We start from the raw sequence: 18,383 nt of genomic DNA, 5'->3' as shown, positions 1-18,383 counted from the left end.
ACGACAGAGGATGAGATGGCTGGATGGCATCACTGACTCGATGGACGTGAGTCTGAGTGAACTCCGGGAGTTGGTGATGGACAGGGAGGCCTGGCGTGCTGCAGTTCATGGGGTCGCAAAGAGTCAGACACGACTGAGCGACTGATCTGATCTGATCTGAACACCATCCATTTTTTTTTAGTAGTGGAAGTGGGTCCTAGAAAAACAGATATCTAATTCAATGTTGCACAATAATTTGGTAGTAGGTAATGGTGAATCCGGCATTTCACGCCAATCTTGTTTGGTTTTTATAAACCACAATTTGTACAGAGACAGAGAAAAATATTGAATCAGTCATAATAGGAATGAATTTCTTCTGATCCTAAGACTACGTAGGTACTAGAAATTTGTATAGACCTCTTTGACTATCAAGACTAAATATATCATAAGGTCCTCTTAAAAAGGAGCTTAAGTTCTTTGTGACTTTAAAAGGCCTTGATTTTAAATTGACTTTGGACTGTCTGGCCTATTTTGTGGATCTTTCAGTAAATTTGAAATACAAAGGTGAAATTATATGTACAAAAAAAAGTAATATAATTGAAGATCCTCTCCCTTGGCTGATACATACATCAGTATCTATCCCTGACTTTAAGTGTTCAGAGTATTTAGCCCTGGATTTAAGCTTAATGACTCTAGTCTGGCATGGTCTTCAGCTGAGTTGAAAGCCATGTACTTTGAAAGTTCTGTTTTGCTACATTAATTTGAAGGCAGATGTCTGGGACTGTAATACCCTCTATCTAGTCCTGTGGTCACTTGGGAAAGCAGTACTCATCCACATGATGGGCAACTTTAGTCTAACTATGTTCCTTTGAATGAACTATATAGAATACATATGCAGAAAATAATATTGTCCCACTTCTCAAGGTTCTTATATAGTACTGAAAGATGGAATCATATAAAGCAGATTTTAATCTATGAATAGATTTCCTTACCCTACTACCAACCTGACTAAGTATATTGGCTTCTTTACTCAAAGCCTAGAGTGAAAAGTGAAAGTGTTAATCGCTCAGTTGTGTCCGACTCTTTGTGACTGGATGGATTGTAGCCCATCAGGATCTTTTGTCCATGGAATTCTCCAGGGAAGAATGTAAGAGTGGGTTGCCGTTCCCTTCTCCAGGGGATTTTCCTGATCCAGGGGTCGAACCTGGGTCTCATGCATTGCAGGCAGATTCTTTACTGTTTGAGCCTCCTGGGAAGCCCAGAGTGAAGTGGTTAACAATAAAATAGATGCTATGAGTTTGATTCCCAGTTTGATCATATGCTAACCATTTAAACTTGGGCAGGTTATTTGATTTCTTTTACCTCAGCTTCCTTATTTATAAAATAGGGATAATAATAATATTGGAAATAATATGAGGTTGAATTATATGAAATTAATATTTCTGAAAGTCAATATAGGTGGAATATGGTATAATTGTATTATTTATTTCATTCATAGCATTCCTGCCTGAACCAGTCATGTGGCAATAACTCATGTAAAATCCTGTGACACTTCTGCTATTTAATCATTTCTATATTTATTCTCCATCCAGTGAAATCAAAACTTCCCTAAAAAGCAGAAACATACTGAAAAGAGTCTTTATCTTCTTCACTCACTACCACAATTTGTTCCGTTTAGAACCAGTTACAAGCAGTCTTCCTATGATCAAAACATTTTCTCCTATGTGTATACATGCTGAGAGAAAGAGAAAGCAAGGATTAGAATATTAAAGCCAGTTGTGCTAACAGTCAAAAAGTGGTTTTGGTCTCAGGTTATTATCAAGTCATCACTTAAGCCTCAGACTAACAACTGGTGGAATTGATTACATATAATGTGTTTCTGAAACTCAGGAAATCAGCCTCCAAGTGTTTATGTAAGAACCTAAAATGGGAGAGTTTTTATTTGGCATGAAAAGTATACTATGTTGATATTAAATTGGGCTGGAGGAAGAAAAGTACACATGCTGACTTGCTGTTTCTTAAAACATTTTTAAGTGATTTTATTATTGGAGTTAATATGCAAATACATGTTTAATCCATGTTTTACTATTTAAATTTAGAATTTATTTTATATTATTTCATGTTCTCATATATTAATATTAAATTTAGAGCAAATTCTACTATCTTTAACAACCTATATATGTCTGGTACTTTTTTGAGCTTTTAGATACTATAATAAGGTAAAAATTATTTTATCATATCTAGAAATAGTCTAAGCATACATCATGAAATTAATATATATGTGTATAAAGTTTACTGTCAAATATTGACTATTGCTTTGAAATTATAGTCATTTTAATAAGTCAAAATAATAATCATTTATGTTTATTTTATCTGGAAGCATGTTTTGGCTATGAGAAGATCATTTGTTTCAAGAATAGGGAAAGGAAATGGTGTAATTAAATGATGGTATGATTGAACATTAGTCTTTTAATTGAAAAAGATATCTTGATTTTCTATCTTGATGTTCCACGGTTAATATAATAGGTGAATTCAAACTATTTAAAATTGCCTGTTATATAATATTCAGCAATATTAATCAAGTGGTATTTTATGGTGTCAGGTGATAAATTATCCTTTGTGAGTGGTGCCAGAACTTTGACCTTTTTCTGAAGTCCTTTGATAATTTCTGCTTTCCACATTTGTGGCAGCTCATGCCATTGACTTTTAGTCTATCTAGCAAGATTGCATAAATCTGCTGGTCCCACTCAATTCCACTAGGAATCATGATCTGAAACACTGGTATAAAAGCATTCAGCTATAATGCATAAAACCCTACATAATGCGTAATTATCTATAATGCATAAAAACCCTACAAAATTTCCTTTGGAAATAGTGAATAAAGAAATATAATGGTAAAATGTATCGACTGTTTTATGCCATTTCAGATATTGGTATCAGGTGTCATCTTTGAGAACCACAAAGTATCAGAGTCCCAACTCTAGAGAACAAAATGAGATGGTTTTCTTATCTTTTTAAATTAAGCACTTTAATTTTTTATGGTGCTTATATATAGGTAATAACTTTGCCAATTTGCTGTTAGTCCATTAAATAATGCAAGTTACATGCAATGAGTTTTAATTGTAGAGAAAAACTGGTAATATATATATATATATATATATACACACATATATATATATACACATATACATACGTATATATATACTGCCACTACTGCTGCTGCTGCTAAGTTGCTTCAGTCGTGTCTGACTCTGTGCGACCCCATAGACAGCAGCTCACCAGGCTCCCCCGTCCCTGGAATTCTCCAGGCAAGAACACTGGAGTGGGTTGCCATTTCCTTCTCCAATGCATGAAAGTGAAAAGAGAAAGTGAAGTCGCTCAGTTGTGTCCAACTCTTAGCGACCCCGTGGACTGCAGCCTACCAGGCTCCTCCATCCATGGGATTTTCCAGGCAAGAGTACTGGAGTGGGGTGCCATTGCCTTCTCCGATATATATATATATGTGTATTTGTAAAATAGCAGCATTAACCTAAGTGCTCTTGAGGCAGGGGCAAGACACTTGGCTCTTTGTGCTTACACATAATTCAAAGATCTGACCTCTACATGTATGCCAAACAGATACATATGCTAATCTCATATTTAAAATAATTTTGTAAACTAAATTTAAAAGAAACAGTTTTATTTAAATGAAAAAGTCCCAACATCTTTACATAATTAAAATAAGCAAGGTCAACACCACTATATGATAATCTGAGAGCAAAAGCAGGCTGTCTTAACTATACTACACAGCTCCTGACCATTGAAGGGCTTCTGATGATGTCTTGAAGAGTGAAAGTGAAGTCGTTTAGTCGTGTCCAACTCTTTGCGACCCATGGACTGTAACCTGTCAAGTTCCTCTGACCGTGGGATTTTCCAGGCAAGAGTACTGGAATGGGTTGCCATTTCCTTCTCCAGGGGATCTTCCTGACCCAGGGATTGAACCCACCTCTCCTGCATTGCAGGCAGATGCTTTACCATCTGAGCCACTTAATCTTAACCAAAAGGCCAAGAGGTGATGTCTTAGAGATGATGTCTTAGTCTGTGAATATTGAGCTGGGTTACAGTGTGACCCAAAGATTGCAGGTAAGCCTCATTTCAAAAATAAGAAGGGAAAGCACTCTATTTCTTTATTTTATCCCACTTTATTACTCAGCACTACTGAAAATATAATTTTAAAGTTATTAGTGACTGTGTTTTAACTACTATTTCCTTAATTTTCATCTATCTGAAATAATTTTACTTTTTCCTTAAAAATTGGCTTCAAAATAACTTCTAAAAAAATTAGTCTATTATTTTCATTGCTTCATATAAAATAATTTTTCTGTTTTCTGTTGTCTTCCTACTTACCTCTGAATGCACAAATAGTGTAATAATTTCTCTGCTCTTTTGTCTCTATATTCAAACTCTCCTTAAACATATCTATTGTTTAGTTTTATCTGTATTCTCTATAATAATGCACAAATCTCTGAACCTTCCCTTTGAAATATACACTGATGTTCTTTTCAAATCATTTATAAAACCTCTGTGCTTTATTCTTCTAAGGTATGCATGCTTCTATCAAGAACACAACTGGACATCTTGTAGTTTGAAATTTTTACTCCTCTTTTCCCTATTTATTTGGTTCCTCTATCCATTGCATTCCATCACACATCAGTTCTACATACTCCATCACACTAGACCAGAGAGCCTTTTGTTTTGTGCAAACTGTGCAAAGATCTGTTTAAAAGTGAGTGTTAAATTCTCCTTGAAAGTGGTCATGTCCTACATAACATTTCCTGTTTTTGGTCTCCTCACTTTCCAACACTTTCTGTTGTAGAATTAGAGAGTGCAAAATGTATAAATCATCTCATCTCTGCCTTCAGATTGCCTAGGTTTAGAAACTAACTCATATTCCTTTTGGCTGGGTGAGTTGTCAGGTTGATTTAAGGTCTTGTGATGGTAGTATGTTCTCATTGATATTTGTGAAGATTAAATGAATTAGTATATATGAAGCTCTTAGTAGGACTAAAAAATGCTTTATTTAGTATATAGTATAATATATTAGTATGTGTCGCATATAACTTACTAGTATATTGTATTGCCGTTTCCTTCTTCAGTATATTTGATACCCGTCTCTAAATGCAGATTTTGTTATATCTAACAACTACAGGTAAATATACAGTACTATTGCCTGTCATGTCATTAATTAGTCTTCTGCCTGATGCTCAAAAGTTTCCTAAATTTTACCCCATGTTAGTATCTTTCCAATCATCTTTGCTGTTATCTCTTTGGTTTGACACATTAAAAAAAATTTTTTTCCTTCTATCGTCACAATATTTAGTTGCATGTCCACAACTTTTCCCCATGGCATCAAGCAGTCCCTTGACACTTTTATTGGAACTCTCTTTGGACTTTCAAAATTTTATACTTCAAAATCCAATCCAAGTCTCACCTTCTTCCTGAAGTTACTGAATACTCTGTGAAAGTTCTCTTTCTAAATAGTGTATGCTTTAGAATTCAAGTACAGAGTTTCACAAGTCTCTGTAGTTTTTTTTACAATATGCTTTTTCCCAGTTAAAATTTATATTTCTTGAGATAAATATTTATTCTCTCTTAGCCTCTATACAAATTTTTGATGTCTCAAAACTCTTATTTCCTGAAGATTAGGCATATGAACTTAGAGATAAATATTAAACAATTAAAATAGATGTTAGTGCCTCTCATGACGTCTAACAGAGACTCTGTATGTATAATATTGTTGAATAATAAGAAGAAACAATAGATGATCACTGTTCGCTACTGATTATCAAGTATGAATAAAACAAATCTTAGTCTAAGATGATGTAACTGGAAGATTATTGTGGCTTTTCTCTTCTGAAGATTAAATAAAAAATTATAGTCTGTGTGTCAAAATTTATCCTTTTCTCACTCCACAGATACAGAAGGGAAATGAGTTTATAGAGTAGAAAGGATATAGGACAGTAGCAGTTCTCTCTAACACGTTAGACACTCCACACCTCACCATCTCCTGTCTGTCTCTATTCAGCTATATTAATATCAAGAAAACTGGGAATTCCAAGGAAGCAGATGGTATTTAATGTATAATATTTCCAGTTAAATCCATGAGGTTACAATTTTGCTGTCAGTTAGCAAGAGAAAAGATAGAAATGCCTGTGTGGTTATTAAGCAAATATAGCATACAAGTATAGAAACTGTACCAAAAATGTCCTATTTCTTAATCTGTTGTACTAAGACAATAGCTATAATAATACAGTCAGAAAAGTTTTTTAATTTATAGACTAAGCATTTAGCTGAACAAAAACAAACCAAAAAAGCTTTGGAAAATAGTAACTTCTTGTCCTGGATAACTAGATTTGAAATTAAATCTTCATATTGAGTCAGGCAGTGCTTTAGTGAAAAATAATTGTAATTATTTAAACTCCTAGTAAGAGTAGGATGTCAAACATGGGTGAATGGATGAGACAGATAAAGGTCTTGACAAGAACAGAAACTCCAGTATGTTGTTGATCTCCTCTGTACATTGTGCTTACTGACATCTAGACCACTGGCATCTGAACCAGGATGACAGCTGAGGCTAGCACTCAGATAAGTTTATTTGGCCAGCATTATATTTTAAAAATAAACATACATGCCTCTGAGCAGGGCACACACTTGTAACTTCACAGTAGTCATTGTCTTGTTTTTATATTGTCCTTGGTAGCTTTTTTAAAGGCTTGTCACCAAACCCTGAAGTTATTTGAATTTGCTATCCCTGGTTTAGGACTCCAGCAGATCTACATCTCCTTATGTCTAGTCTTCCTTTACTTTATCAGTTAAAGTTGGTGAGTATAAAGCTGAATTAGAAGGAACTAGGATGAGAGACAGATTCTCGTTTGTTGTGCAAAGCCTATGTATTGTCACTTTATTTTTAGTTAAATCTGTAGTGAACTTGTTTGTATACGTACATATATATATATATGCACACACACATATATATACACACATATACGTACATATATATACTGGGATATGTTCTGCATAACATTTCTGAAAATATTTTCTAAAAGTCCCTTATCAACCTTCATCAGTAGGAAATGTTTATAAGAATCATATTAATATTATACACATATATAACAGTTTACCAAACAAAAATAAAATTTACCAGTTTTACCAAATATTCCTAAGTCAATATTAAACACAGTTTTAAGTTATATACAATTTTTCTTTAATCAACTGTAACCAAAGGGCAACTACTTTTATAAATGTACCCTCACAAAATAACACTCATTTCTCATTCAAAAGCATATGAAAAGCATATCAGCATACTCTTTGGACATAATTTAATGGAATAACTTCTACTTATCTGCATACCTATAATAGTTTTTATCAGAAATTAAATATTTAGACTTAAGATGACAGTGCATTCATACAGAGTATACATCATACTTTGATTACTTCTCTATCATGTAGAGTTTCAGTTGTTCAAAATCACCTTTGTGTTAGACACAAAATTGCTGGTTATAATGAAATATAAAACAGGAACCCTAAGCCAAACACAAATCAAGGTAGACTGAATCAGGATGACAAGAAATATTCTTGATACCACTTGTACCTTTTTAATTGTCTTCTCAATAAGCATGTCTCCAACTGGCATTAGAATCCCTCCGAACACAGCCAGGACTGCACCAATGACAGCACCAGCAACGAGCCCACAGTTTCGATTGCAGCCCATGTTTCTTGTTCAAGGAAAAACTGAGGTTCAGCACCTGCTTCTTTCCAATTCCCGGGTCTGATGAAAGTGGTTGCCAAGAGGTCTGGTTCTGTCATTAAAAGGAGATCATAAAACAGAAGCATAAATATCAGTACAAAAAGATCAAAGTACAAGGAAAACGCAACTGAAACAAATCATTTTGCCAGGTATAAACAGATTTTTTTTTTTTTTAGAAAAATTTCTAGATCTTTTTTTTTTTTTTAAACTAAACCTACCTACCGGTGGTAGAAACAATAAATATCATCACATAGAGCATTTCCTCAAAATTCTCCTCTTTAATTTTTTTTCTGTGGATGATTAACATACTGAAATCTTATCTATGTAGAATATGCTTATGTACTCTTGCCCTATGCCTACCTTCTGTCAGCCTGGGACACTCATGGATATTTTTGCCCTCTATCTGGCTTTTCCACCTAAACACAGCCATTTGCACAGCACTACATAGGGAACAACAGACTGGTTCCAAATAGGAAAAGGAGTACATCAAGGCTGTATATTGTCAGCCTGCTTATTTAACTTATATGCAGAGTACATCATGAGAAATGCTGGAAGAAGCACAAGCTGGAATCAAGATTGCCAGGAGAAATATCAATAACCTCAGATATGTAGATGACACCAGCCTTATGGCAGAAAGTGAAGAAGAACAAAAAGCCTCTTGATGAAAGTGAAAGAGGAGAGTGAAAAAGTTGACTTAAAGCTCAACATTCAGAAAACGAAGATCATGGCATCTGGTCCTATCACTTCATGGCAAATAGATGGGGAAACAGTGACTGACTTTATTTTGGGGGGCTCCAAAATCACTGCAGATGGTGATTGCAGCCATGAAATTAAAAGACACTCCTTGGAAGGAAAGTTACGACCAACCTAGCCAGCATATTAAAAAGCAGAGACATATTACTTTGTCAACAAAGCTTCGTCTAGTCAAGGCTATGGTTTTTCCAGTGGTCATGTATGGATGTGAGAGTTGGACTATAAAGAAAGCTGAGTGCCGAAGAATTGATGCTTTTGAACTGTGTGTGGTGTTGGAGAAGACTCTTGAGAGTCCCTTGGACTGCAAGGAGATCCAACCAGTCCATCCTAAAGGAGATCAGTCCTGGGTGTTTAGTGGAAGGACTGATTCTGAAGCTGAAACTCCAATACTTTGGCCACCTGATGCAGAGAGCTGACTCATTTGAAAAGACCCTGATGCTGGGAAAGATTGAGAACAGGAGAAGAGGATGACAGAGGATGAGATGGTTGGATGGCATCACCAATTCAATGGACATGAGTTTGGGTAGACTCCGGGAGTTGGTGATGGACAGGGAGACCTGGCTTGCTGTGGTCCATGGGGTCACAAAAAGTTGGATGAAATTGAACTGAACTGAACCTGGTATTCTCCTGCAAATTGAATGTGGGTTGACTGGAGTCTATTCCATCTAAATGCCAAACAAGAACGGTAAAAATTTTTTCTTTACCTTTTTCACAATTAGAAAGATACAGTTTTTACAGTAAACGATCTGATGAGTCTTAGAAGGAGTCAGTTCTTCTAATCAGTGGTAACCTATCAGTTAAAACAAAAAAACACGAGTAAATTAGGGAAATACATTGTCAGAAAATTAATACTACACTACTTTCTAATATCACCAAAATTATAATCACTGTTAAAAGAAAATTCCATTCTCATGGATATTGATTTCATGCTTGAATTCTTTCTTATCAACTGTGTTGAAAACGTTGAAATATTTTACATAATATTTTCACTTATTTTTAATAACTGATTTTTATATCTTCTAAAGGTGAACAGAACTTGAAGAAAATATGTACTGTAGAGTATATCTAGATTCTGTAATAGGTATTGCTTTCTTACTACCCTGAAATACATATATTTTAACATATTCAAGAGCAATAGTGTTCCTTTTGTTGTAGGGAGCTGATTCATAGGGCTTCCCTGGTGACTCAGTGGTAAAGAATCTGGCTGCCAATACAGGAGATGTGGGTTGAGTCCCTGGGTTGGGACAATCCCCTGGAGAAGCAAATGGCAATCCACTCCAGTATTTTTGCCTGGGAAATCCCATGGACAGAGGAGCCTGGTGGGCTACAGTTAATGAGGGTACCAAAGAATCAGACATGCTTAGAGACTAAACAGCAACAACAATAAACTGATTCATAACAATTCTGTTAAAATCAACTAGATTGTGTCAGTATGTATTTCACTTAGTCTTATCTTTGGAAAACAATTCTTAGCGTAATAAGTAGATCCTGTGGTAACAAGACTTTATCATTCAAATACCTAAAACATACTCTTTGAGCAGTTTGATTGCAGTAGGAAATCTATACTAGGGTTGACCTGACATTGATAAACAGAATGTGCTTTGTAGCTTGGAAACAAATACTCCCTACTTCAGAATGCCCTTGCCCAAGGAAGACAAAAATTGCAACAGATTGGAGGGACACACAATATTTTTGTCAGTCTTGTAAGGATAATAGTAAAAATCATACTTTGTTATGGTTTCAGATTTTTCCCTCCATGGCTTGGTTGTGGTTACAGTACCATTCTGATGGTTTTAATAGTATTTCTTTCCACTTGAGTAAGCATTTAATTTTTTAAAAGTACTAATTGCATAGCTAAGAAAATGTTAAGAATAATGTTAAGAAAATAAAGGAATAAGACTTTCCCTAAAAATGGAAAAAGGCAAATCTTACAAACTTTTTTCATTCTTCAGGATTTCCACTCGCTTATACCAAATACCTAGGATGATCCACTGTAAATCAGGATGAACGAACCGATTCACACTGAGGTCCTGGTGGCTAAGAAGTTTGAATAGTCATTAATGTCACATGTTTTTTCCCAATGTAAACAAAACACACAAGCCTAAACAAGTGATTTACTTTTCCTGTGGAATTTTATGTCTCTGAGCAAGTTGAGTTGTTGTTGTTTAGTTGCGAAATCATTAGCAACTCTTAGCAACTCATGGGCTGCAGCACACCAGGCTCCACTGTCCTCCGCTATCTCCTGGAGTTTGCTCAAATTCATATCCATTGAGTCCATGATGCTATCCAACTATCTCATCCTCTGCTACCCCTTTCTCCTATTGCCTTCAGTCTTTCCCAGCATCAGGGTCTTTTCTAATTAGTCAGCTCTTCACATTAGGTGGCCAAAGTATTGGAACTTCAACCCATCCTTCCAATGAATATTCAGGGTTGATTTCCTTTGGGATTGACTGGTTTGATCTCCTTGTAGCCCAAGGGACTCTCAAGAGTCTTCTCCAGCCCCCTAATTTGAAAGCATCAATTTGTTGGCATTTGGCCTTCTTTATGGTTCGACTGTCTCATCTGTACATGACTACTGTAAAAACCATAGCTTTGGCTATATGGACCTTTGTAGGAAAAGTGATATCTTTGCTTTTCAGTACACTAAGTTTGGCATAGCTTTCCTTTCTTTATTAATTGCTTGGGGGTAGAACCTGCCTGCCAGTGCAGGAGATGTAAGAGACACAGGTTAGTTTCCTGGAAGTCAGGAAGATCCCCTAGAAAAGGGAATGGCCACCCACTCCAGTATTCTAGACTAGAGAATTCCATGGACAGAGGAGCCTGGCGGGCTACATTCCATAGGGTCACATTGGTCATGACTGAAATGATTCAACACAAAGAATGAAGAATAACATGCTCCCTCCTATGGCTTTGGGTAGGATTGTCATAATACAGTGGAATAAATTATTTAAACTTGATAATAATGACTAGATATTCTCAAGTAGAATCTCTTTTCTACTTGTGAATATCATTCAAGTGTGCTCTACTGTATGTAAGAGACCATATTCAGGGGAGCTTATCAAGCACTATTTTACTGAATGCCCATCTTATAGACCATTCCCCAGCTCTCATCTGTAAGTTATATTTGAGGTAGACATCAAAATACAGGGTTCCAAACTGCTGTAATTAAGGGTGGGAGACTCAAGATGAAACCAAAGTGTGATTGGCCATTTTCTTGCCAGATGACCATGGGCAAGCTATTTAATTGCTCTGTTCCTCAATTTCTTCATGTGTAAAGTAAGATTATAAGATGAGACTCCCATTTTTTCATTTAAGCAGCTGAACTGGTTCTTCACTCAAATCCCTACATGGAAGACCAAGCCAAGTGACTTAGATTACAGCATTTGTGGGACCACCAAGACCCTGATTCCTAACTAGGTTTCCTGCATCCCACCTAGCACTATTTTGTCCCATGTTTAGGATGCTTGAGGAGCATCTCTGTAGAAACCTGTGGATTGCAATTCATTAAAAAATTGGACAGGAAATCCTGAGGGTCAAATTCTAGTTTCATTTATATAACATCAGGAATACAACTCAATCATCTCTTTTGGAAAGGTATTTTCTACATAAATGCCACAAAATTATTCAATATTAATGTCCTTTGCAGTTTTATGTCAGATGGAATATAAAATGATTTTAAAATTACAGATCTTTTATTTCTGAAATGGATATAGGTGTGTGTTATTTGTCTGTTCCCAGATTCTGTGCCATCACCTAGTTGAGAATCTATCTGACCTTTCCCAGAATCATTACCCTTTCTTTAAGCAGTCCCATGGACTATAGGGAAGAGTCCCGAGGGGCAAAAAGTCCCCCAAAATCTGCTGGATGACCCAATGTGTTCTTTAGCGCCTTCCTCTCTAAACATGCTACTACTACTAAGTCACTTCAGTCATGTCCGACTCTGTGCGACCCCACGGATGGCAGCCCACCAGGCTCCCCCATCCCTGGGATTCTCCAGGCAAGAATACTGGAGTGGGTTGCCATCTCCTTCTCCAATACATGAAAGTGAAAGTGAAGTCGCTCATGAAAGCTCATTATTATGCCATCCAAGGACCCTGTGCCCAGAGATGTCAAGTTATCGGTAGACCTGGGTACTGCCTAGACTCTGTCTGCTTTGAACTCAAAACTGAAGTGAGATAGTGCACACAGCCCAGTGCTGTTGAATCAAGTTCATCAGAAAACAGAAGTGTCAATGATTTATTCTGCTAAATTGCATGCTTAGACAGTTACTAGTCTAACACTGGTCTGGATGATATCTAAGCAAAGATAGTAGTGTGACTCACATTCCTGCATACATGTACTGATATTTTTGACAGAAAGAGATTGACTTTATGAACTTTTTGACCAGCTTATTTCGTTATCTTGGTGCAAGTTTTTTTTTTTTCCCCTCTAAAAATAGGCAAGATATTTTATATAAATGTAATCCTTCTTTGGAGAAGGCAATGGCACCCCACTCCAGTACTCTTGCCTGGAAAATCCAATGGACTGAGGAGCCTGGTAGGCTGCAGTCCATTGGGTTGCTAAGAGTCGGACACGACTGAGCGACTTCACTTTCACTTTTCACTTTCATGCATTGGAGAAGGAAATGGCAACCCACTCCAGTGTTCTTGCCTGGAGAATCCCATGGACAGAGGAGCCTGGTGGGCTGCCGTCTATGGGGTTGCACAGAGTTGGACACGACTGAAGTGACTTAGCAGCAATCTTTCTTTATCAATGGCTTTGCTTTCCATGGTTTCACTTATCCACAGTCAAAAGCGGTCAACTGAAGCTAACTGAATCCTAGAAAGTAAAATCTTAGATTTTACTACTTAGGGTTTGGTGCTATCTCTAGGTTCAGGCACCCACTGAGGGTCTTGGGTTTATCACGCTTCAGTGCCTTGTCACCATGAGTAAGTATTGTTATTGTAATCATACTTCAAGCTTATGCTTCATACTGCTGCTGCTGCTATGTCGCTTCAGTCGTGTTCAACTCTGTGCGACCCCATAGACGGCAGCCCACCAGGCTTCACCGACCCTGGGATTCTCCAGGCAATAACACTGGAGTGGGTTGCCATTTCCTTCTCCAATGCATGAAAGTGAAAAGTGAAAGTGAAGTTACTCAGTCGTGTCTGACTCTTAGCGACCCCATGGACTGCAGCCTACCAGGCTCCCGCATCCCTGGGATTTTCCAGGCAAGAGTACTGGAGTGGGGTGCCATTGTCTTCTCACCGCAAAATTACAAATACAAGTTGACCCTTGAACAACGTAGAGAGGTTATGGACAATGCAGGCGTGGAAAATCCACATATAACTATACCATCAGCTTACCTGTGGTATCCAACCAACTGCATATATTGGATCAGGTTGTACTGTAGTATTTATTCAAAAGATACTCCATAAAAGTGGACTGGCAAAGTTCAAACCTATTGTGTCCAAGGGTCAGCTGTAATTTGTGCTTTCCCAGGAGGCTCAGTAGTAGAGAATCTGCCTGCCAATGCAGGAGGTGTGGATTTAATCCCAGGGTCATGAAAATCCCATGGAGAAGGAAATGGCAACCTACTCCAATATTCTTGCCTGAAAAATCCCATTGGACAGAGGAGCCTAGCGGGCTACAGTACATGGGGTTGTTGCAAAGAGTCAGGCAGGACTTAGCGACCGAGCATACGTGCCACTGTAGTTTTATTCACCTGAAGCAAAGGAGGAACCAACAAATTAAATAGGATGTGCACTGAATACATGAGAAAAGTTCAGGTTACTCAGCATGCTGTACTCAATAACAGCTTTATAAAGTGTAGTCTGTCTCCACTGTTCTCTCAGATGTAGCTATTTAGAGCAGATAAAATTTGCATTTTGCACACTTGGTTTTCTTAGTTATATAGATTCTTTCATAATAAAATTTATTTTATTTGCTAATTTTAGGTTAAATTTTATTCTTACCCTTATTTCTTCATTAGAAATAATAATTTACTGCTTGCTTCAGTCCAGTTCAGTTCAGTTGCTCAGTCGTGTCCGACTCTTTGCGACCCCATGAATCGCAGCACGCCAGGCCTCCCTGTCCATCACCAACTCCCAGAGTTCACCCAAACCCATGTCCATCGAGTCAGTGATGCCATCCAGCCATCTCATCCTCTGTCGTCCCCTTCTCCTCCTGCCTCCAATCCCTCCCAGCATCAGAGTCTTTTCCAATGAGTCAACTCTTTGCATGAGGCAACCAAAGTATTGGAGTTTCAGCTTTAGCATCAGTCCTTCCAATGAACACTGAGGACTGATCTTCTTTAGAATGGACTGGTTGGATCTCCTTGCAGTCCAAGGGACTCTGAAGAGTCTTCTCTGACACCACAGTTCAAAAGCATCAATTCTTCGGCACTCAGCTTTCTTCACAGTCCAACTCTCGCATCCATACATGACCACTGGAAAAACCATAGCCTTGACTAGACGGACCTTTGTTGGCAAAGTAATGTCTCTGCTTTTGAATATGCTATCTAGGTTGGTCATAACTTTCCTTCCAAGGAGTAAGCTGCTTGCTTAAAGTACTTCAATTTAGAAAACAAAAAATTCACATATACAGGAAAGAAAACTTATTTTTGAGACTTACAAGAAGAAAGATGAGAAAATAAAGACATTGTAAGATCCCACTAATCCCATACCTTTCTTGTCTGTGTCCTGTCAGTTCACAGACCATAAATCCTACTCTTTTTGTAGAGTTTGTGAACGTAACTACATGTGGGCTGTTTATTTTCTTGCTGTCAAGTCAACAGTGTGTTTCTAGATGAACTTATGAGTGTTATGCCTTTCCATTATGTTGGAAACCTGGTGGTCGGAACTGAGACTAAGCTTTAAGTGTCCACATAAGTAGGTCAGAATAGCCGAGAAACTTCCCAGAGAATTTGTGACTATTTTCATCTGTGTATAGAGCTGTGTTTACTTGGAAACTCCACCCAGAAAAAGGCATGGCCAAGAGGTATGGTTTCCTAGGATGCGAACTGTGAAACTTTAAAACAGATTCATATTACATACTTGTGCTATGAATGAATGCCAGGACTTGGATGACATTTTCTGACTCATGAGTGAATATCTCAAATTTCCTATTCTATCCATAAGCCTTCCTTCTGCTTTTCATCAGAATAGGAAACCAGATCACATCTCTGTTTTCTACTGGACACACAAGTAATTCTTTTAATACACAACCTTTTCCTCACCAAATACAGTATTTGCCAAAAAAAACCCAGGTTTGGAGTTTGGGGGCGATTAATTCAACAACAGGTTGAATGTGAAAATTAGCTTTCCAAATTAAGTTCCTTTTCACACTCTTAATTTACACGATATCTAGGTGTGTTTTCAAAGCCACGATTCCCTAGACATGAGCAAGATGCAGATTCATATCAAGCTGGTTAAATCAGTTATTTAGATCTGGTTGTGTTTCATCAAGTGAATACAGAAGGTCACTAGATTAGTACTTACTTTACCTGCAATCGCAGCATATGAAGGTAGTTAAAAGAAGAACTATTCTGATCAAAGTGGGCAGGAACTGTGGCCCTTTCCCTTTCTAGTCACATCTCAGTTGGGCTCTGAGTCATCCCCACAGAACCCTAGGGCTCTGTGGAAAATGTTTAAATAACTACATTCGGAAATCGTCATCATCTTCTCTTATTGAAGTTACCATAATCTTTTTAATGTATATGGGCATTTCCATCCTATCAGAATATATGGAGGTAAATATATATAATAGAAAATGTATAGATATCATAATATAATACACTTCACTAAATTATGCCTTTCAAATATAACAACTTTTATTTTTGTGGTAATCTTAAAATACTTAAAACAGTGATTACATTGACTTCAGTATCACATTAAATGTTCTTCTAGAAACACACCAGTCTTTTGGAGTAAGTTTTAGAGTACTTGATTATAGAGATTACTGTAGATTTGAAATGATTCTTTTAGAGTCTTATCAGTTTAAATAGAATCATCTAGAACCATTCTTGATTTTTGAATCCTGATAGAAACACTATTGTTTCTTTTTCCCCAACCCAACTCTTACTATGAACAGAAAGATAGTATAAGATTTTCAATAGTTATTATTCTGGGCTTTGAATTCAAGTAATTTAGGTTTTATTCTCAGGCTAACATTATAGTTTCTCTGTGGCTCAGTTTTCTCTAAAATGGATATATATACAGCATATATGGTTATAAATGTCAAGTAAAATTCAGTGAGAATGAATAAAATTTCCTATCATAGCACCTGTTATGTTATTTGAAATATAGGAAATATATTGAACTATAACATAACAGTAAAATATTATTGTGAATTGGCCAAGTATTTTTAAAAATTCTACTAAATGTGTCTTTTTCATAAATAATAAATGATCATTTCCAAAACTCTTAGAATACAATAAAATCTGCTGAGATGGCTTATTCTTAAGTATACAGGGGTTTAGAATATTATGTAAATGAAAAATCAACTCCTAGGTTAGAATAATTCCTCAAAACTTTCAGCCATGACTTGGGCCACTGAATTAAAAAATACCTTGTGATTAAAATCAGAAAATAGTTACAGAATCAGTTCTTTAAGGAAGAAAGAATCCACAAGATTTTTGCCTATAGTGTTGCAACTATAACTCCCAAGATAAATTCCAAAATTTTCAGTGCATTCTGTCTAGTACCTCTCTAATTATATTTTATTCCTCTCAGTTTACTTCTATCTGATATTTGTGTATTTAATTTATTGTTCTGGTCTTGTAATGATTCTGGTAAATGAAACAAATTTCTGTGTATTTTTTTTCTCTCATGAAATCCAGTGGACCACTGGACTCTCTATGTAACAAAAGTTTTGAAAAAAATTATTTTGGTTATTTTTTGATTGAATATTAAGAGCACTGTTTTTTCTTAACTAATTTAAAACTACACACTAAAGAATTGAAAAGTGCATGCAAAGATTTTAAAAACATTTTTCAATATGTTACTTGATGATTCTAGAAACTGTTTGAAATTTACTTTAGAGAATTTATGCCATTTACAGTTATGTATGAGTTCACTTACTATAATTAATTTATAACTTTTAATTTCTCCAGAATGATTTGTAATTTATTATTATCATTCAAGAAAATAATTTGCTGGTATTTGTAATAAGTTTCCTAAAAACACAAAAACTTCAATTAAAAAATTATATTACCAAATTTTATATAATTTATACAGTTATATAAATAAAAATCATTTGAATTAATATAATTTACCATTCCCAGCAGCAAGTAAAATTCAGTGAGAATGAATTTTTTAAAAATGCTGAAGAGGAATATACCCAAAATATACACTGCTGTTAACCATGTAGACAAAGTCAGGTTCACCAAAATATTGTGACATTAAAAACTAGAAGATTGAATAAATCAAAGGCTCTCTAAAATAGTAAGTACTGAAGAATTGCATATTAGAAAGCATGTTGGCATAAGAGTGTCAAGTGAATTTTAACAACTAATCTTACTAAACTGATTGTTATTTATGTTGATTTTCATTCATAATTTAAATTAAAAACCATGCATAAATACCCTGAGTAGACAATAAAAGTTCTAAAGTAACAAAATTGGATAGTACATCATTTTAACAAAAGCTGTTTATGCATAAACATAAGGTTTTAAACATCAAGTAGCAACATGATACTGATTATTGGACAAAGTTTTAGTATTTCTTAAACATAAAAGGTAAGGTTGATAACTTTGGAAACAGCACAAACCTAGCTTTTAGGAAAAGCCTAATGATTTCAAAAAACAGTTCCTGCTTACTGCTGCTGTTCTATATAACTTTAAGGGTGTGTATATAGTAGTGTCATCTCCTGTCATTTAGGAGACAGA

General features: G+C 36.0%; 1 protein-coding gene across 11 annotated transcripts in view; it reads right to left on the bottom strand.

The window, feature by feature from the left end:
* Positions 1-18,383, bottom strand: part of LOC102266138 (platelet glycoprotein 4) — a 91,238-nt gene that overhangs the window by 25,370 nt on the left and 47,485 nt on the right. For 8 of the 11 annotated variants that reach the window (XM_070369696.1, XM_070369697.1, XM_070369698.1 and 5 more), the window contains 2 exons: positions 9,223-9,308; positions 7,610-7,817 (listed from right to left, as the gene is read on the bottom strand). In XM_070369696.1, the coding sequence (XP_070225797.1) occupies positions 7,610-7,729 (120 nt within the window). In that variant the 5' untranslated portion in view covers positions 7,730-7,817; positions 9,223-9,308. Of the gene's footprint in view, positions 1-7,609; positions 7,818-9,222; positions 9,309-10,450; positions 10,556-14,472; positions 14,607-18,383 lie in introns of those variants that run through there. The other 3 variants (XM_070369693.1, XM_070369695.1, XM_070369700.1) reach the window with 3 other exon arrangements.

This window comes from Bos mutus, chromosome 4 (assembly GCF_027580195.1).
Source record: "Bos mutus isolate GX-2022 chromosome 4, NWIPB_WYAK_1.1, whole genome shotgun sequence".
Classification (NCBI taxonomy): Eukaryota; Metazoa; Chordata; class Mammalia; order Artiodactyla; family Bovidae; genus Bos; species Bos mutus.
The sequence above is the reverse complement of the archived record's forward strand: the minus strand, read 5'-3'. Positions and strand labels throughout refer to the sequence as shown.